This window comes from Blastomyces gilchristii (assembly GCF_000003855.2).
Source record: "Blastomyces gilchristii SLH14081 genomic scaffold supercont1.2, whole genome shotgun sequence".
NCBI classification, from domain to species: domain Eukaryota; kingdom Fungi; phylum Ascomycota; class Eurotiomycetes; order Onygenales; family Ajellomycetaceae; genus Blastomyces; species Blastomyces gilchristii.
Window position 1 is genome coordinate 1,203,131 of NW_003101681.1, and position 19,888 is coordinate 1,223,018.

A 19,888-nucleotide genomic window follows, 5' to 3' on the forward strand; every position below is an offset into this window, starting at 1 on the left:
TATGATTGTGTTTCTTCCGCTTGCCCCGTTTCAATAACTCTCATGGTGCGATAGCATATTTTCTGCCTGGACTTCGCAATGCGAGTTTAACATTTTAGTTCGAAGTCCACTCCAATGCCCACTAAACATGCAATGTTATACGGAGCTGCTGGCCCCTTCAGGGGTAACGCATGCTTTGTCCGTCCCCTTTCTTTCGGGAACGTCCAACAATTTGATAGTGGCAAAATCTACCCTTCTCCAGGTGTTTAACCTTGTTAACGTCGTCTACGGATCTGCTCCTGGCCAGTCAGATGAGAAAACCAGATCACAGTACACCAAATTAGTGCTGGTGGCTGAATATGCTCTCTCGGGTACTATTACCGATCTGGGTCGTGTGAAAATACTCAACTCTAAAAGCGGTGGAGAAGCTGTTCTTGTTGGAACCCGGAACGCCAAACTTAGTCTCATTGAATGGGATCCTGAACGTCACAAAATTGCTACAACATCCATTCATTATTACGAGAGGGATGATGTGCACATTAGCCCTTGGACTCCGAATCTTGCGAACTGTCCCAGCCATTTGACAGTTGATCCGAGCAGCAGGTGCGCGGTACTCAACTTTGGGAAAAAGAACTTGGCTATTTTGCCCTTCCACCAGGTGGGCGATGACCTGGTTATGGATGACTTTGATTCGGACGTTGAAGAACCCCCCAGGGATACGAACCATACGGCAGAAGGACAAGACGAGGCAAAAAAGTCCAATGGACTAGCGTTCCACACTCCTTATGCATCCTCCTTTGTTCTCCCGATAGCAGCACTAGAACCCGCAATGCTTCACCCGATAAGTCTAGCATTTTTATACGAATATCGGGAACCTACCTTTGGAATACTATATTCACAAGTGGCTACATCTTCTGCTCTATTACATGATCGAAAAGACGTAGTCTTTTACTCGGTTTTCACGCTAGATCTAGAACAGCGCGCGTCTACCACCTTACTCTCAGTTTCCCGCCTCCCAAACGATTTATTCAAGGTTGTTGCGCTCCCTCCGCCTGTTGGAGGAGCGTTATTAATCGGGACCAACGAACTCGTCCATATCGACCAAGCAGGCAAGACCAACGCTGTGGGTGTCAATGAGTTCGCTAGGGAAGCATCTAGTTTCTCCATGGCCGATCAATCTGATTTGGAAATGCGCCTGGAGGGCTCTATTGTGGAACAACTGGGAACGGAAAATGGCGACATGTTACTGGTATTACTCAATGGTAAAATGGCGGTACTTAGTTTCAAACTTGACGGACGATCGGTATCTGGAATATCTCTACGGCTAGTCCCCGACCTGGCGGGAGGCTCTCTTTTAAAAGCGAGGCCGTCTTGTTCGGTTCCACTCGGTAGAGGCAAGATATTTTTCGGCAGCGAGGAAAGCGATTCGGTTCTTATCGGATGGTCAAGGCCATCTACTAGACCAAAGGATCCACCGGTACAAGGAGCGGGCGACGATAACATCGCCGAGCTCTCCTCTGATGAGGAAGAAGAAGATGATGAGGATATATATGAAGATGACCTATATGCAACACCAGTTCCAACAGGAGCTAAAGCCCGCGGCTCTTTATCCGTGAAAGGTACTAACCTCAACGACTATACTTTTCGAATCCATGATCGTCTGTGGAATTTAGGCCCAATGAGAGACTTGACCCTCGGTAGGCCCGCTGGCTCCCGAGATAAGGACAAACGCCAGCCTGTCTCCAGCCTATCAACGAATTTAGAGCTTGTTGCAACTCAGGGATATGGCAAAGCTGGCGGCCTTACAATACTCAGGCGTGAAATAGATCCTTACGTCATCGATTCGTTGATGATCAAGGACACAGATGGGGCATGGTCTGTGCATGTTAAAGACCCCAAATTGCCTTCGCAAAGCGGGTCGCTTCCGCTGAATGCTAGCAGCAACTATGACCATTACCTTCTGCTATCCAAGTCCAAAGGCTCGGACAAGGAGAAATCAGTTGTGTACACAATGAGCAGTGGAGGGCTAGAAGAGACTAAAGCGTCCGAGTTTAACCCTAACGAAGATCGCACTATTGACATTGGAACACTCGCAGGCGGAACTAGAGTGGTACAAGTTCTTAAAGGTGAAGTACGGAGTTACGATAGTGGTAAGTTCACGGACTTTTTTTGTTATTGATGTCAAACTTTTCCCCCTCCTTATCTCACGATCAATATCGTTAGCTTTAAATATGATATCACTGACTGGTAGCTAGGTCTTGGTCTTGCTCAAATATTCCCGGTGTGGGACGAAGATATGAGCGAGGAAAAATATGTCGTGCATGCGAGTTTCGCCGATCCATACGTCCTTATTATCCGCGACGACCAATCGGTACTGCTTCTTCAAGCGGATGGGTCTGGCGACTTAGATGAGATAGAAGCTGATGGCATCATTAATTCAACAACATGGATTTCAGGATCGCTTTACCAAGATAAGTATCGGTCGTTCATGTCTTATGAAACAGCGCCCAGCAGAAAACTATCCGACAACGTCCTTTTGTTCCTCCTTAGCTCTGAATCCAAACTTCATGTAAGGATTGCTCGTATTGAATTGCCTAGGATTAAAATAAACTAACTAAGCTTGAAGATATTCCACCTCCCAAATGCAAAGGAGCCTGTGTTCACTGCGGAATGTGTTGACCTATTGCCGCAAATACTTTCAACAGAGCCACCTCCAAAACGAGCAACATATCGTGAGAGCTTAACGGAAATACTGGTCGCAGATATTGGGGACTCTGTTAGCCGAACCCCGTACCTAATCGTGAGTTATCTCATTCTCGAGACGTGAGATTTTATCCAACCTTAAAACTTACCAACCTCACAAAATTAGCTGCGATCCAGCAACAACGACCTCATATTGTATGAGCCATACCATACTACCCATTCCACTGAAAAGAAATCGTCTGATTTGCGCTTTCTGAAAACCATCAATCATCATTTCCCGAAATTCCATGCCGGATCAAACGTGGAAGATAGTTCCCACATCGGTGCGCTGCCGAAACCACTCCGCGTTTTAGGGGATGTTTGCGGCTATCGAACTGTGTTTATGCCCGGAAATTCTCCTTGCTTCGTAATAAAATCATCCACAAGCATTCCACATGTTCTGAACCTCCGGGGCAAGACAGTCCATTCGTTGAGCAGTTTTAATATACCCGCATGTGAGAGAGGGTTTGTCTATGTCGATGCTGATGTAAGTCTCTTTCTTTCTTCTGTCTTCCGTCCAAGCGTATGAACAAGTAACTTATGTTCATCACCTAGAATGTTGTGCGGATGTGTCGATTTCCCAGAAACACTCATTTTGATGGCTCGTGGGCCACACGAAAAATTGGCCTCGGCGAACAGGTAGATATTGTTGAGTATTCCTCCTCGTCAGAAACATACGTTATCGGAACCAGCCAAAAAGTCGACTTCAACCTGCCTGAAGATGATGAAATCCATCCTGAATGGCGAAACGAAGGTATGATCGCAATCATGTTCACGTGAAGGCAGTTATTGCTAATCCAAAAAATAAATTTAGTGATATCCTTCCTCCCCCAAATCGATCAGGGGAGTGTTAAACTATTAAGTCCGAGGACGTGGTCGATTATCGATAGGTAAGGAAATTTGGAGCATATATTCGATTCGTCAATATAATATTTTAACACACGTTCTAGTCATACTTTGCGAACTGCGGAGCGTATAATGTGTGTTAAATGCCTGGACCTTGAGGTATCGGAAATTACGCATGAACGTAGGGATATGATTGCAGTAGGTACAGCAGTCACGCGAGGAGAGGACATTGCTGCACGTGGTTGCATTTACATTTTCGAAGTCATCGAAGTCGTTCCTGAGGTTGACAGACCAGAGACCAACCGGAAGCTCAAGTTAATCGCCAAGGAAGAGGTTAAGGGCGCTGTGACATCTCTCTCAGGAATTGGTGGTCAAGGGTTTTTGATTGCTGCCCAGGGCCAGAAGTGCATAGTCAGAGGCCTCAAAGAGGATGGTAGCCTTTTACCGGTGGCGTTCATGGATATGCAATGCTACGTTAATGTTCTTAAAGAGCTCAAGGGTACGGGGATGTGCATCATGGGAGACGCTTTGAAGGGCATTTGGTTTGCAGGGTATTCGGTAAGTTTATCCGCTGCTATACCCCGATGCAGCATAAATGTCTAACCGCAAATTTATAGGAGGAGCCATACAAGCTATCTCTTTTCAGTAAGGATGACGGCACGCTCCAAGTGATGGCCGCTGACTTCCTTCCTGATGGAAAACGTCTATACATATTGGTCGCTGATGATGACTGCAACATACATGTTCTGCAGTATGATCCTGAAGGTGAGACAAAAACAGTTCCTTTTCGCTAATTTGATGAAAGTTATTCTGACAAAACCTCCCAAAAGACCCTGGGTCTTCCAAGGGTGACAGATTACTGCACCGCAGCACCTTTCACACGGGCCATTTTGCCTCAACCATGACCTTACTCCCCCGAACAATAATTCCATCAGCTCAGGGACCAGACGCCAACCCAGACATGATGGAACTCGATTCCTCCGGGCCGCTCTATCACGTCCTTGTAACATCGGAAACCGGGTCGATCGCACTCATCACTCCACTTTCTGAAACTGCATACCGAAGACTCTCCGCCTTGCAATCTCAGTTGATCAATACGCTCGAGCACCCTTGTGGGCTCAACCCCCGTGCGTTCCGAGCTATTGAGAGCGATGGCATTGGTGGACGGGGTATGGTTGATGGTGACCTGCTACATAGATGGCTTGATTTGGGCACGCAGCGAAAGGCGGAGATTGCGCATCGGGTCGGTGCAGATATATGGGAGATTCGTGCTGACCTGGAGGCAATTGGGAAGGGAGGATTGGGATACTTGTGAATATGCTCTAAGTTTCTTACCCCTTCAATGATTGATGCTGCTTAGGTCGTGTGTTTCGTTGGGTATATGGGCACATACATGTATTTGTGCGGGTTATTTGCAGGAGAATATAATACAGAAGTCATGGAATCAGGACTTCACCATTGTATCAATGCAAAGTAGCCTTAGATGTTTAGTCTGTGTCGTAATCATCGATCCCCAAAAGCAGAATATACAATAGATAGCAAAGGGTCGGTGCATTGGTATCTCAACATCACCATCGCCTACAAACCCAATCAGCATCTCGTGATACCCGATCATATCCATGGATAATATTCAACAAGTGAAGAAGAAAAACACGAAAGAGAAAAAGTAATATAATATACAAGCCGCCTTAGCTTCCAGCCGCAGTGATATCCGTTCCTGGAAATTTTAACACATTATTAAAGCTCCATCCATCACCTTGGCAAATCAATCATTCTTCTTCGTCTTTAGCGTCGCCGACAACTCCCGCGCCTTAGTTTCTAGCTCAGCTATTTCCTCTATTGAGAAAACAAAGAGGAAGGGGGAAAAGATAAGCATCATCAGCAACTTGGTCTTTTTCTACAGCTCTCTTTTAAATACTTCCTAAAGAAAAGGAAGGGTTATATTTGAAATACAAAATTTCAAAGGCATAAATTTTGAGAAAATAAAAACGCAATAGCAAGTTGAGAGAGTTTTTAAAACTTACTATTCCTGATAACCTTCTCCTCATCAACCTCCAGCCTCACCCATGCCCAATAGATAATTTGGTATGTGAGTACGCCGCCTAGGAAAACTTTTGCAAAGGCCCCGCCGAAGTTTTTGTATATACTTGTCTGTCAAAACCAATTGTATTACGAACGCGCCAGCGCGTTTATCACTTCATGTTAGATAAAAAATAAATAAAATAAAATAGCGAAATAGAAAACGGAAACAGTAAGGCCGTACGGAAGTGCAAAAAAATTGAAAAAGAAGTAGATAATTGAGGGACTTACATGCGCGGAAGGTGCATTGGTAGTTGTGGAATGCTGCGTGCTATTATCATTGAGTCGTGGAGGCGTTGAGGTGAGCGTTCGTCGGGTTAGTGGTGATGCGAAGGTATATTTTAAGGGGTTTTGTCTAAGATATGATGATGGGGGGAGAGGAGTTCGAGTGGATTTTGGTATCAAAGAGCGAAACATTGTCGCTATTTGTTTTTAGGAGGGATGAATGGTGGATAAAAAATATGTACGGGGAATCCGCTCGGAGTTGGATGTAGATTGTAGATTACATAGGTTAGGGGGCGGAAATAGCGATGGCGGAAAAACAGCGCGGAAGCGCCAAGAATTTACTCACGTGATAACAGATTTTCCGAAGATTTCGCTGTCTATACATAAAAGTATGCAATACAGCCTTTTGTCGTGATTTACCCTTAACTATGTGTTCAAGGAGAAGCCCTTCGTCTGCATAAACATAGTCTGTAAATATATTCACGCATATCATTGTAGTTGCACTCAGACTTATGAAATTCTTCGTGCCTGAAGAATTGATTAACTATCCTGGAATGGTTTATCAAGAATTCACGATTCTCCTGATCATGGCCAAACACTAGCCTGGGCAAGTAGAGAAGCCAATTACGTGTTGTTAAAGAGAGATGCCCCTCGCAACTGCATGAGTGTAGCGAGAGCGATCTTATAACTCAAATGGAGACCGCGAGAGACCAGCAAGATGATACCACCACCCTTAACAGCGCTCCACATATCACCCAGTAGATAATCACCCCAATCGATACCGTATGTATATTTCAAAATCCGCCAATAATTTTTGAACTTGCCAGGAGATTTAGCAACGAATGACAGGCTGATTATCTAGACCATCACGATGCAGCTTGGTTTTTGTTGCCAGCTGCATTGGAGTGATCCCATGCTGGAGTCTTGCGTGTTCTCAGTTTCACACTTAGTTCTTTGGCTTTTCACGTCCCTGCGTGGTTCCCTGAGTGTTTAATAGCGACCGCCATTATGGACTCGCACTCTGAAATTGCACATCCTTGGGGGGCAAGCAAAATTTCTTGCTTGGAGGAAATATAAGGTAGTTCGTTAATATAGGGAAAGCTTCAATCTCATAAACTGGGACTGTGGAACCACAGAGCCACGCGACCAAAACGTAAGAAGGGCCCCGCTCATTTCAATATTGACGAGCAGCCCACGGTAATAATAGTGTTGGAAGTAGTACTCCGTAAGGCGGACATTGAACTCTGCAGCCTCAACTGGGATAGGGGCATCTTCCGATACCAAGCAGGCGGGGGTAGGGAAGAGGAAAAGCATTGTACTTGATAATTTTGAAGTGGGCCTGCTTTTCCTTGGCTACCATTAGCTTTAAGGAGACACAATTAGTTCCAGGGCCTGTCTTCAATTATTGTAGGCTACTGGGGCAAAAGAGCTCAGTCACCACCAGCGCACTGCTGGTAGAAGGGCCGATCAACCCGGGACCCCCAACACCCCCCCTCAGACCAGCTACCACAGAGTACTTCTCTCAGTGACTCCTCTCAGTGGCTCCTCTTAGTGGCTCCTCTCAGTGGTCTTTCTTTTTGGACTCACTCCTAGGGCTCATTCTTTCAAGGGCTCACTCCTAGGGCACACTCCTAGGATGTCTCTTGGCACTGTTTAAATGTCCGGGATATTTGTTTTGGGATTTTTTATTCTTAAGTTCATCCTGGGATTGAACCCATGCATGTTGACCACAGCGGGGCTCATGCTAAACGGTCTCATAACCTGTAGGCTACTGGGGCAAAAGAGCTCAGTCACCACCAGCGCACTGCTGGTAGAAGGGCCGATCAACTCGGGACCCCCAACAATTATCTACAAGATAAATCATCGCTGACTTATCAAGTCACGTGATAATACGGGGCCCAAAACGGGCCGATTCTGCAGCATGCGGAGTGTGGAGCGGCAAGCTGCCGGCGAATTTAAGGACCGATAAGCTTGTCTTGAGCCGCAAGGGACTCTGACGTCGATCATCAAAGCTTTTCCATGTTGATATCTTTCGAGATGAAAATTCGGGGTGCCGTTGGCGAGGTATGGGGACGTCGAATTGCGGTTCAAAATGACCAAAACTCTGTTCGCGGGAACGAATTCGCTAAGAAGAGATGTGTTTGGCAGCAATTCCGCAGCGTTCGCGGTGGTATGTGGCATCTAATGCTTGACAAACGCACAAGCGAAGCGATATCGAGGGGCCAAACAGCCATGGAAAGCGTTGACACAGAAGTTTTGCGCGTTTGTTTGGCCTCAACGCCCAGGAGCTTTGCAGTCGGTTAGATTCCACTAAGCCTAGTTTGGATATAGCGCGCCATTAGTCATACCCGAACTAGACCTAAGGAGGACTAGCGCGGTGGCTGAAGCAAAGCGGCCAAAAACACCAGGGAGGCTCCAAGCGCGGTGAAGACAGACAGACAGAGACCCCAAACCACATATCGAAACTGACCCGCATATCCCAATTGCTCCGCTTCCTCGAGCGATATCCCTGGCAGCGATCGATGAACCCCGTTTTAGTGTTCGAGTATTAGGAGGAGTGTAAATGTTTGTTTGATCCAACTCAGCCCGTCGCTCTCCTACTACACTCCATCCCATCCCTTCTCTCCTACTCACTCCAGCCCTATACTATACAACGCTGCCCGTACGTGCGCCTTTCGACTCCGGATTTTTTCTTTGATTATCATTAGAAGAATATTTCCCTATCTGGGGAGTCATATAGAAATAGGAAGAATACAAGGAATCCGTTGGGCTGCATTTATTTTTGCTAATATTAGACCTCGAAAAAAGGCCTCCATTACCATATCCGAACGCGTGGGACACCATGCCTCGTACTTCAAAACGCACGCTGGAGGAGATCGTGCTGAAGTCAGATTCCGACGATGGCGACTACAGCGATAGCAAGCCGCGACCTGCACGGAAGTCCACTACCTCCAAATCCAAATCGAAGAAACGACCTACTAAACGGCGGAGAAGAAACTCGATGGATGACGATGATGACGAGTCCGACATCCTTACCAGTGAGGACGACATCTCGATTGAATCTGAGTTTGATGAAGACGATCCCACCCTAGAAAGAAACGCGCGAGGATCGATAAAGAGGAGGGCTGCAAAAAAAGCCAATTATCAGGTTTCGTCTACTAGCGATGAGGATGAGAATGAGCTGGAGGAGGAGGAAGACGAGGAAGAGGAAGATAAGCGGGAGGTGAAGGGGAAATCACGAAATACCGACAAAGGTAGAACAACAAGACGATTATTAGTGAAGTTCCCCATCGCGGCCCAGTCAAGCACGACCCGTCCTACCAGGAATACCCGGGGTCGAAGCGCCAGCAAGGAAAATCCGACACCCACCGAGTATCAAGGGACCAGGCGAATTACTCGCCGAACCTACGATGAGACTGAGGATATTGTTGCACTCACTGGTTCCGGACGCCACGTCCAGACAGTTCGTAAAGCCACACGCAGTCCTGAGTCCTTGCCACGGACACGTAGGGGCGCTGCCGCGCCTGCTCATGTTCCCTCCAAAAGTACCATCGACGAGGAAGAGGAAGTCTCCAACCAGGAGTTGCAAGACGAAGGTGATACAGTGCCTGCTGACCCGGTGGCGTCGCAGATTGAAATAATGGAAAGTGACCAACATGGAGATTTTGAGGAAGACGCACCAGCTGTGGCTGCGTCAGATAATATTAATCCTCCACCTGAAGCAGAAGAGAACTCTCAAGATAAGGATGTTGAAATGGGTGGAGAGGGCTTTGTACCTGAATCGGACCAAGGTGGGGAAAACGAAGAGGAAGAAGATGAGGATGAGGCCCCACGGTCGAGTAGAAACCCCCGGGCGAGTCGGAAGCAGAATATGCCAGCTGAGACTGTGGAAGAGGCAAACCCACCCACTCGCCGTTCCACGCGCAAATCTGCCGCTCGAAGTTCGCGCCAACCAGAAGAGGATGGCAGCGATTTTGAGCCGAATGATGACGAGGCCAATGATGAAGATTTATCTGAATCGGAAGCATCCCAGGCCTCGCCGCGCAAAGACAGCCAACAAAATATCGACGAGGCTTATGAGAGTAGTAATGACCGTCGATCCAGGCTTAGAAAGCGACAATCTCAATCCCAAGGGCGTGTTGAATCGGAGGCAGGTGAACTTGCAGAAGAACTGGCAGAGCTGAGACCTGGTCGGCGCCGCCGGAGAGCACAAAATGAAATAGTCTATGAAGATAAACCGCGGCGCACTCGAAAGTCTGTGGACTATAGAATCATCCGACCTGAGATTACTTTGCCTATTGAAGATGAAGACAACGTACCTTCCGGGTCTCCTTCGCGGCGTGGTCGAGGTGGAGGCAGTGGCTGGCAGAGAACCTTATTTTCAACCTATGGCCCCTTTGGAGGTGCAGGTGGCCTTCCGCCGCTCCTAGGGGGTCCGGGGACGGGCGCAGCAGGTGGAGCAGACAGCGACAGTAGCGATGATGATTCCGGCCAAAGGCCAATGATTGGTGGAATGTCAGGGATGACCCCTACGGCAGGATTTGCACCCGGGTTCAATATTGCTCCTGGCCATGCATTCGCACCTGATACCGCCCCTGGTCTCTCAGGCACTCCAGCAAATTTCGGAAAGGTGAAGGATAAGCAAGCTCTGGCTGACTCTGACCCGCTGGGAATCGATCCCAATGTCAATTTCGACAGCGTTGGGGGTCTACAAGGTCATATCGACCAGCTCAAGGAAATGGTTGCGCTTCCTCTGCTCTATCCGGAGATTTTCCAACGGTTTCATATCGTTCCACCACGAGGTGTTTTGTTTCATGGACCTCCTGGTACCGGAAAAACGCTTCTTGCTAGGGCTCTCGCCTCTAGCGTGAGTTCAGAGGGCCGTAAGGTAACCTTCTATATGAGAAAGGGAGCAGATGCTCTCAGCAAATGGGTGGGTGAAGCGGAGAGGCAACTCCGTTTACTTTTCGATGAAGCTCGAAAGACCCAACCTAGCATTATCTTTTTCGATGAAATTGATGGTAAGGCTTTATGTGTTTTACTTCCCTTGTATATCCTACCACCCTTATCAAGAGGATCTTTAGCTGATGGAATTGAAATATAGGCTTAGCACCAGTTCGATCGAGTAAACAGGAACAGATTCATGCGTCTATTGTTTCCACTCTCCTTGCATTGATGGATGGTATGGACGGTCGAGGCCAGGTTATTGTCATCGGGGCAACGAATCGGCCGGATTCCATTGATCCGGCCCTGCGACGCCCTGGGCGGTTCGATCGCGAATTCTACTTCCCTCTACCTAATACTGAAGCCCGACGCGCGATTTTGGATATTCATACTCGGGGCTGGTATCCTCCTCTTCCAGACGAAATCAAGGATGAATTAGCAGAGCTGACCAAGGGGTATGGCGGTGCGGATCTACGGGCTCTATGTACAGAAGCAGCCTTAACTGCAGTCCAGCGAAAGTATCCACAAATCTACAGATCGAACGAGAAGCTCCTGATTGACCCGAAGAAGATAGAAGTTTCCCCAAAGGACTTTATGATGTCTATCAAAAAGCTTGTTCCCTCATCGGAAAGGTCTGCATCATCTGGTGCTTCGCCTTTACCTTCCATTGTTGAACCCCTCCTCAAAGCTCCACTACGCGACATAAAGCAGATCCTCGCAGGGATTCTTCCGCAAAAGAAGCGGCTTACGCCTTTGGAAGAGGCTCAGTTTGAAGAGCCGGAGGACTCTGCTGGATTCAAGAAAGAACGGATGCAACAAGAATTTGAGACCTCCCGCATATTTAGGCCAAGGCTACTGATTCGGGGCAATCCGGGAATGGGCCAGCAGTATCTTGCGGCTGCACTGCTGCACCACTTTGAGGGACTGCATGTACAAGCTTTTGATCTTCCAACGCTAATAAGCGACTCTACCAGGTCACCAGAAGCTAGTGTAGTTCAACTTTTTACAGAGGTGAAACGGCACAAACCAAGTGTCATCTATATACCCAACGTGCAAACCTGGTACGAAACAGTCGGGCAAACAGTCATTTCAACATTCCTTGGTTTACTACGCTCGCTTCCCCCAACGGATCCTGTGTTACTTCTTGGGGTACTTGAGGATGATGGTGACAATATCGATACCACGATGATGCGTGATTTCTTCGGTTTTTCCAAAAAGAATCGATTTGATCTGCATGCACCCGAAAGTCTATGGCGATACGAGTTCTTTAGTAACTTAATCAAGTATATTAAAAGTGCTCCGCCCGAATTTCCCGACCCAGAGAATAGGAAAAGGCGAAAGCTCGAAACGCTAGAACGCGCCCCTCCGGCTCCTCCACCACCACCAGTACCCCCAACACGACAAGAGATAAAGGCACAGAAGAAACGGGATCGCTATACTCTGAACGCTTTGAAGATCAGAATTCAACCAATCATGGACGAGATTAAGAAATATAAGAAATTCCGGGCTGGCGTCATTGACGAAGCGCAAATTGGGTATCTGTATGAAGAGGAGGACCCGAACATTGTAACAAGTGATATACCTTTAGTGCACCGCACTACCTTCCGCCCTTTCGAAAAGGACGTTGACAAACACGGCGTACCTGGTTTGCGCGAAACTGTATCCGGAAAGTTTTATTACAACCTTGATATTGTTACAATCGAGAAACGGTTGTCCAATGGATATTATAAGCGGCCGAAGGACTTCTTGGCTGATATTAAGCGGATTGCGAAAGATGCACGGCAGCTTGGAGACCAGGATAGGCAGCTGAAGGCAAACGAATTATTATCAAATGTTGAAGTTGATATCGGTAATATTGAACACACAGATCCCCTGCTTGTGGCTGAGTGCGAGCAAGTCTACCTTCGTGAAGTCGAACGTGAGAGGGTTTCTCTCGAAAAAGCCAAGCGGGCGGCGGGCGCGGACGGTGTCATGGCTCCTCCTCCAATAATGAATGTTCCTCATGGAAATACGGAAACATCATACCAATCATCGGGGCCGGTTGTCCTGGGCGAACCTTTTGCAGGTCGTCACCTCTCAACCCATGGGGAACCCACCACCCCGACTCGTATCTCTCACGCCAGTACTGTTACGAATGGACACGGGCCGGGTAAAACTAGCGTGGGTGCGAATGAAACCGGCAGTCGACCTCCAGCCAGCAACGGATTTGTTGGTGCTGATGGCGATGTTCAGATGTCAAATTCAGATGATGTTCAACCCAGCGAGCGCGACAATACCCAGAATAGTTCCTTTGGGCAATCGGCACAACCACGACCACCACACTCTTACACCGCACCTTCCCAACAGCTCCGGCAACAATCCGGTCTCTCAAATTTGTCGCAGAAGAGGACACTGACGCCAATGGCCCCTGGTTCACAGCCAGGTGACTACACCAACGATGCCTCTACTACGCAAACAACTTCAGACAAAAAACACTCGGGTCTTTCATATGCACACCAGATTAACACCCAAAGCTCAATAAGTGGTTCAGCGAGACATGAGTACCCAGATCTGAATTTGTACCCTGACCGCCTGTCTGGAGATGAGCCTCTACCCGATACGCAGCAGGGTGAGAGCGGTGCCTGGGGCACACCCCTTACGGGCATTGTAGACTTTGCGAACTCGGAACCTAGCCTTGCAAATGGCAGCCAATCGCAGCGCAACATCAACAACAGCAACAATAGCAAATTCTCACAATGGGATACACAACCTCCCATACCACCATTTGACGGTGCCGGACCGAGGACGACAACTACGCCCCGCCAAGCGCGCGTGCAGGAACTTCTGCACGGGGAGGGTGCCCAACAAGAACATCACCATTCTTCAGCTCCCTTCCCTCCTGCTGCTGGGAAGTTGATTGTAGATGACCGTCGTCTCGAAGCACTGCATCAGACATTTACGCAGAGGACCAATGGGCTGTCCGTTGAACAGCTGGAGCAGGTCAATACGAGCCTTATGGATTGCGTGTGGAGGATGCGTGGGGAGTGGAATCGGGTAGAGGTTGCGGAGGCGGTGGAGCAGGCGTTTGAAGAGGTGTTGAGTGATATACAGTCTATGCAGGACTTTTCGGTGATTTCTTGAGCATTTTTCTTTTTATCTTAGGGGCGGGAAGGGGGTAGGATTGAAATGAAAGCCTTTTTTGTGTGCGTGCAGGTGGCGGTATGGTTGGGTGTTTTTGTACGCTTTACTTATTGTTTCAATTAAGCTTATTACCTTTCTATGATAGGTAACAGGGCGAGAATCGATTTCACTGTCCCGTGTATTTAAGCTCTTTTTGCAAAAAATTCCTCCCTTCCCTCATCCCTTTTGTTTTCTTTTCTTGTATTTGGGTACGATAATTCCCTTTTCGCGGTTTGTTTTATCAGGTAGTGTTTTTATTTTTTTTGTCTAGCTCATGCACCTATTCTCCCCCAACTCATCTCCTATGTTATAGAACTGGTTTCTATGGTAGTTACATCTATATGAACCTTCCATTTTATTTCTATTTCTATTTTGTTTTTCAGAGAGTTAGATAGAATAAGTACGGGAGCACTGCATGTCTGCCAGACCAATACACAATCAGGAATTCCCACGTGCCAAACGTGGAAATTTGCCGGGTAACTACCAGAAACAGACTAGCGCGGCGCGGCCCCCGAAGTTGCCCAGGTGTCATCTTACCTAAGCAAGCGTTGGCCTCCAGCATCCATTCCATGCGGCCAGATAGAGCCAGATATACAACGACCAGCTCCACGGCTCCACGCTACCGCCATGCGCAGCTCAAGGACTCCTATTCTACATATATTTGTCGTCTCGCCGAATGTATAAGCCGACACGTTCCTATCTCGACTTGGGCAACGAAAAAGCCTTCCCCTTCAACACGGGCGACAATCAAACCCTGGGGAAGCATCGACCTCCTATTCTGCGAATTTTAATCACCCACAGAACTAACGACCACTTTACGGACTGACTTACGACACATCTCTGCCTATTCGATTCTGTATTTCTGTTGTGACGGACATATCAAGCAGCGAGCGGCGTTGCAATTGTTGCCGACAGAGCCCAAGGGAAAATCAGCACAATCATCGGGGAGAGCAAGATATACATACGGAAACAAATAGAGCGGTCGAATTCTCTCACTCGACGATCCTTTTTTTTCATATTCGCATTCGCATTCACATACCCTCCTTTTACACGATGGTGAACTGGCTCAGTTTAACCTTTCCCATCGCCTACATAGGCATCCTCGTCGGCTCGTTAGCGACCTTCTCCTCCCTATATCGCAAACGGAAAGCTGGTAAGTTTGAACTCGTTCGATGTGACTCTATTTAAACAGTTCTCTGCTTTACTATTTCCTTCTGCCTTTCTGCCTGCCTTCGTAGCTGCAGCTGCAAGTTATCTGTCGATCCGATGTGACGATATCTTTTCAGGTTACCTATTTCCATTTTTCTCTAACTCATAATCTTTGTCCCTACTAGCTAAATCCACCTCCTTAACGCCATGGTTCCCTCCACATTTACAACGAGATATATACCTCTCCCTCACCTGCCTTCACGAGGAGCCAAGCACATCTAAAGCGCCAACAACGACATCAACAAAGGAGAAGAAGGTACCTGAGACCGTGCTAAAGGCAGCTCTCCTCCGACGTGCGGCAGAGGATATCCGCCGTCTGATCGAGTTGCGCAGCCAAAAGCCGGCGCTCGCGGGTCTGTTGCAGAAGGGCAGTGTTGGTGATGATTTGTGGCAGCGGTTTCTGAGGGCGGAGAAAGAGATGGAGGAGGAGGTCAGAGATGTGGTTGCGGAGGTATGTTTAGCTCTCCATTTGTTTTCCCTTTTTGTCCACTCCTTTGGCCCTGTTTGCTTACAATTGTCCATTGCCCAGGCCAACCTCTTCGTCCCCAACTGGGGCAGCACCATCTTCCAGTCCGCCAATGAAATGGTTGTCAACAACCTCCTCCGCGAACGAGTCGAGGAGATCCAATCTACCGTTAAGGAGGAGAGGGAATGGTGGGATAAGAAGAAGGCTAGCATCCAAGAAGAATTCATGAAGGAGTTGATAACCGATTCTTCTACTAAACAGACCAGTGCGGGTTCGGGCTCTGCACCAATTAGACAGAATAGTAGTGATGATGATGCCGTGTTGGTTGAGAGTGGCGGACCCGCTGTTGGTGGCGGCGGTGGTGGTAAGAACAAGAAGAAGAAGGGCAAGAAGTGAGGTTGATGTTTTGATATCCTTCCTTTCCCTCTCCTTTCTCTACTTACGATAAGGTCACTCACTACTTTCGTGACTTGTCCATGGAATGGGTGTTGGTACTCAGGCACCGTTGGGTCTATGTTTGACGTTTACTTTGGCCCGAATGGCCCAATTCTCGAAAACGGTTTGTGCGCCATATACATTTTATTGATCCTGCTGTTTTGTTGTTTTTGTTTCCTTAGACATACGGAAAAATGGGGTTCGGAAACTTTTTTTACTCCTTTATTATTATTTTGCTACGTCTCCTTTTCTCCCGCGCCCCTGGTTGAACACTAATTATTATTGTACCAAACCTCTTTTTACTGTAGCACCAGGTGTTTTCCTTGTCTCCTGTGGTATATACGCTGCTTATTATCGCCCTGGCATATCCTACCGACTGACAGTTTTATCCTTTTCCTTTCTGGAGTTTATTATTATTATATTTTATTATATCCTTGTGTGTATGGATTGTTATTCATAGTTATTATCAATCAAGAGGTATGCAATAGAGCAGCATTGCAAATATTTGAGAGCGCGGGGATGAAGGCCCCGCTTTGTCGAACAACACCTTCCTTGTCCTCCGGCTGTTGCTGGATCTTGCGTGCCGCGAGGTGACACGAGAAGCTCGCATTGCATCAAAGCGCATATACTCGGTTAATACGTCTGCCAAAGGCATGTATTATCATTTACTTTTTGCTATGGTACAATAAAAAATATGCGATTATAGTTGCCCCCCTTTTGTCCAAACTTATCCCAGATACGCCTGTCATCTCCGCCCAGGAGAAGTAGTGAACTTTCTATGATACATAACGGTCAAACAAATTACCCTAAATGCCTTGCCCCCTTTCCCCGGACGATATGTATGAAAAAGTGAGGAGGGAAATAAAAAAGGTAAAGAGATTATACATGCGACCCTGCGTTGAAAACCAAGAGCATGAGGAATGGTAGGTATATCTTTTTAACAAAGATTTGCTCAGGACAAGTCAGGGCTGGATCTTCCAGGTAGTTGAAGATGGGTGATAAGAGAAAATATGATCAGTGAGACTGATTCTCACTGCAGTAACTCCTCTGGCACTGGTTCCCCCAAATACAACTCCTCGCTCTCTCCCATCTCGAGCGCTGCCTTGCGGATCTTATCCTCGTTCTTGCGAGGATTTTCCGCCAACCGACTTAGCACAACCCGCAATAAATCCGAATACAGGTTAACCTCATGATCCTTCCGTGCTTTTATGTCTAGATCCTCTATCAGCAAGCCCTGTTTGCCCAACTCGACTACTTTCCTATCACGAAGCGTTTCTAGCAGCTTCGTCACGTGTTGAAGACTTTCCTTGCTGCGTGGGTTTGTGGAGATGCGCCGTCGGTGGCGGCGAGTCCTTTTGTTGTCTTCGAGTTCCGGTGGTGGTGGGAGGAGGCGGACGACTTCGAACATTAGGATGCGCGCTGTGACGACGTCCGGTATGTAGCCGAAGACATGCCGCATGGAATGCAGGGCGACGATCGTGCCTTGCGGGTCGAGCGAGAAGGAGAAACAACGGAGGATTTGGTCGTAGAGGTCTTTGGTGAAGAATTTGCGGGCGTTGGCCTGACTGCGTGGGGTGAGGCTGAAGTACCAGTCCATCATTTCGCGGTAGAGGACGCGTGCAGTGGGGAAGTTTGAGTCGAAGGATGGTCGCGCACGGTCGTATTGAATTTTGGCGCAGTCCCAAAGGCACGCGAACGTTTCTAGATCGGGGCGGACAGTCGCCGACATTTGCTGATAGCGGGTCCAGACGCCAAGGACGTCCTGTTTGCGCAACTCTGCAAAGAGAAGGTGGTTCATAAAGAACACATTAGGCCGCATCTGGGCCTTTTCAAGGCATTCAATTACGTAGTTGGCCATGTGTTCTTGGCCGCGCCGGGTATAATAGAGTAATAAGAGGGAGAAGGTTTCAATGCTTGCAGGGGGAACAGTTCTTTGTTCAAATTTGGGGATACGGATGCCATCCCCGCCATCGCGAACTGATGGCTTGCTCGATCCGGGTAATGGGTTCTTCTGGCGGGACCAGACAGTATCAATCCGTTCCTGAATCATCGCCCATCCGAGTTTCTCGGCCTTCTCTCGGGCAGTGAGACTTTCTTTGCGGAGCCAGCCGCCTATGACTCCATTCATATGTTTTGCATCGGGGTTAATCCCACGTTCGTACATCAATTCAACAACTGCAGCAGCAGAATCAACCTCGCCCATGCCAATTAACTTCTTCATCCAACTCGCATAGAAGAACTTGTTTTGGAACTTCCGGGGCATGATCGTAAGGGCAGATAGTGATACTTTATTCACGTCCGCTTCTGTAATGCTTGAAGCTTGCAGATTGTCAACAAGGCCTAGGGAGGCGTGGTAGAGAGAAGTTGAGTCGGACGGCGAGGATTGTCCCGTGAGCATCATATCCTTGAATACTGCAACGGCCATGTCAACTCGGCCAGCTTTTAGGAACCCAACGCTTATCGAATCGTAGTCATTCATATTTATATCAGGCCCAAGAATTGTTTTGAGCCGTAGATACAAAGTCCAAGCTCGAGCACCGTTTGTATTGCCAGGGATTTTAGCCCAGGCAACGATTATTGGTATTAGAATGCGTGGAGGGCGGGAATGGTCATCTGCCAGAAACGCCAGTGCGAGATCTTGCGCACTTTCCAATTCTCCATTTGCGATCAATATTTCAACCCCCAAGTTCCAAAACTGCTCAACCTCCGTTCTCGATGCGTAGTCTAAATGTTTCTCGCGACTTTTCCACATTGTAAATGCCTTATTTGACTGGCCATTTTCAAGAAGGAGTGTAATGTACCGCAGCCATTGGGGTTGCATCAAATCTCGACCATTTGAAAGAATATCTTCGGCCAAATCCTCCCAGTGCCCCAGCTGTGGGACTTGGGGGCTGGCGCTCTGGCTTTGGGAGTTCCACATTATGGCCAAGGTCTCTTCTGGCAATAATTCAATAAAGGCCGGTATTAGGGCTTTACATCGCTGATATGACCTCCACAATTCCTGCCTATTGGCCCTAGTTGGATCTTTGATTAGAATCTTTAGATTCTGATTGAATCGGTTAACATGCGCTTGAGCGGTGTCCGGGACTTTTAATTCGACTTCGAAAGATTCTTTAGGGGATGGTTTGACCGGCTCGAGCATTTCTTTCGGGTTCCATTCAGCTGTTTTCCGCTTCTCCAGGTCCTGAGCCTCCTCCGCAATCATTTCATCCAGCCCGGCAAAAAAGTCTTCATAATGCTGTTTATCCTTTGCTTCTTCCTCAACATGCTCCTCTTCATATTTGCGAACCGCTTCACGGATTATTTCTCTTTGCTTTTCCGGCAACTGTTTCATCAAGGGGCTGTTCGGCCCAAAAGGGCCTTGTTTTATCTCTTTCAGCTCTTCCTGTAGCTCTCGGATTTTGGCCCAAATAACATCTTGTTCGGCCCGTTCTTCTTCCTCTGGGTATACCTCGACTTTCTCCTTGCTCAAACGCGTAGGTTGCTCAAACCATCGTATAGAGGCTTTAAATTTGTTGTTCTGGCCATCACTGTTAGAGAGCGCCGTTATGCCCGAGGAGAAGGGTCGGCGCGTTTGCAGGTGCGGAGGGCAGCAGGAGTTAAGGCGACTCTGAACACCATGACGATGCCATTGAGCCCCGGACAGACTCAGGCGGCGCATGGATGTAGAGGCGCAAAATCAGACCATCGGAGCTGAAGTAAAAATCATATCTTGCCTGTGCTCCGAAAAATATATTGGAGGTCAAAAAGATGGAAAGCAATTATACGCCGAAGTGTAATATTACGTAGCATGACAGCCATACG

General features: G+C 47.8%; 5 protein-coding genes across 5 annotated transcripts; 3 read left to right on the top strand and 2 right to left on the bottom strand.

The window, feature by feature from the left end:
• Nucleotides 1-127: 127 nt before the first annotated feature.
• BDBG_00996 (protein CFT1) lies at nt 128-4,882 on the top strand (the record flags this gene model as incomplete). Its single annotated transcript, XM_002628042.1, has 9 exons — nt 128-2,129; nt 2,235-2,548; nt 2,606-2,779; nt 2,849-3,208; nt 3,277-3,475; nt 3,536-3,611; nt 3,672-4,125; nt 4,185-4,332; nt 4,398-4,882. The coding sequence occupies 9 exons, from the start codon at nt 128-130 to the stop codon at nt 4,880-4,882; spliced, it is 4,212 nt and encodes a 1,403-aa protein (XP_002628088.1).
• On the bottom strand, nt 3,293-6,226 carry BDBG_00997 (uncharacterized protein). The gene is made up of 3 exons (XM_002628043.2): nt 5,878-6,226; nt 5,592-5,718; nt 3,293-5,403 (listed from the first exon to the last, which is right to left on the bottom strand). The coding sequence occupies exons 1-3, from the start codon at nt 6,061-6,063 to the stop codon at nt 5,333-5,335; spliced, it is 384 nt and encodes a 127-aa protein (XP_002628089.1). The 5' UTR covers nt 6,064-6,226; the 3' UTR covers nt 3,293-5,332.
• Nucleotides 6,227-7,862: 1,636 nt separating this feature from the next.
• BDBG_00999 (AAA family ATPase) lies at nt 7,863-14,410 on the top strand. The gene is made up of 3 exons (XM_002628045.2): nt 7,863-8,533; nt 8,680-10,892; nt 10,976-14,410. The coding sequence occupies exons 2-3, from the start codon at nt 8,714-8,716 to the stop codon at nt 13,933-13,935; spliced, it is 5,139 nt and encodes a 1,712-aa protein (XP_002628091.1). The 5' UTR covers nt 7,863-8,533; nt 8,680-8,713; the 3' UTR covers nt 13,936-14,410.
• A 119-nt stretch (nt 14,411-14,529) lies between these two features.
• BDBG_01000 (translocation protein) lies at nt 14,530-16,882 on the top strand. The gene is made up of 3 exons (XM_002628046.2): nt 14,530-15,127; nt 15,309-15,634; nt 15,713-16,882. The coding sequence occupies exons 1-3, from the start codon at nt 15,028-15,030 to the stop codon at nt 16,043-16,045; spliced, it is 759 nt and encodes a 252-aa protein (XP_002628092.1). The 5' UTR covers nt 14,530-15,027; the 3' UTR covers nt 16,046-16,882.
• BDBG_01001 (pentatricopeptide repeat protein) lies at nt 16,518-19,852 on the bottom strand. Its single transcript, XM_002628047.2, has one exon. The coding sequence runs from the start codon at nt 19,743-19,745 to the stop codon at nt 17,115-17,117; it is 2,631 nt and encodes an 876-aa protein (XP_002628093.1). The 5' UTR covers nt 19,746-19,852; the 3' UTR covers nt 16,518-17,114.
• Nucleotides 19,853-19,888: the final 36 nt, after the last annotated feature.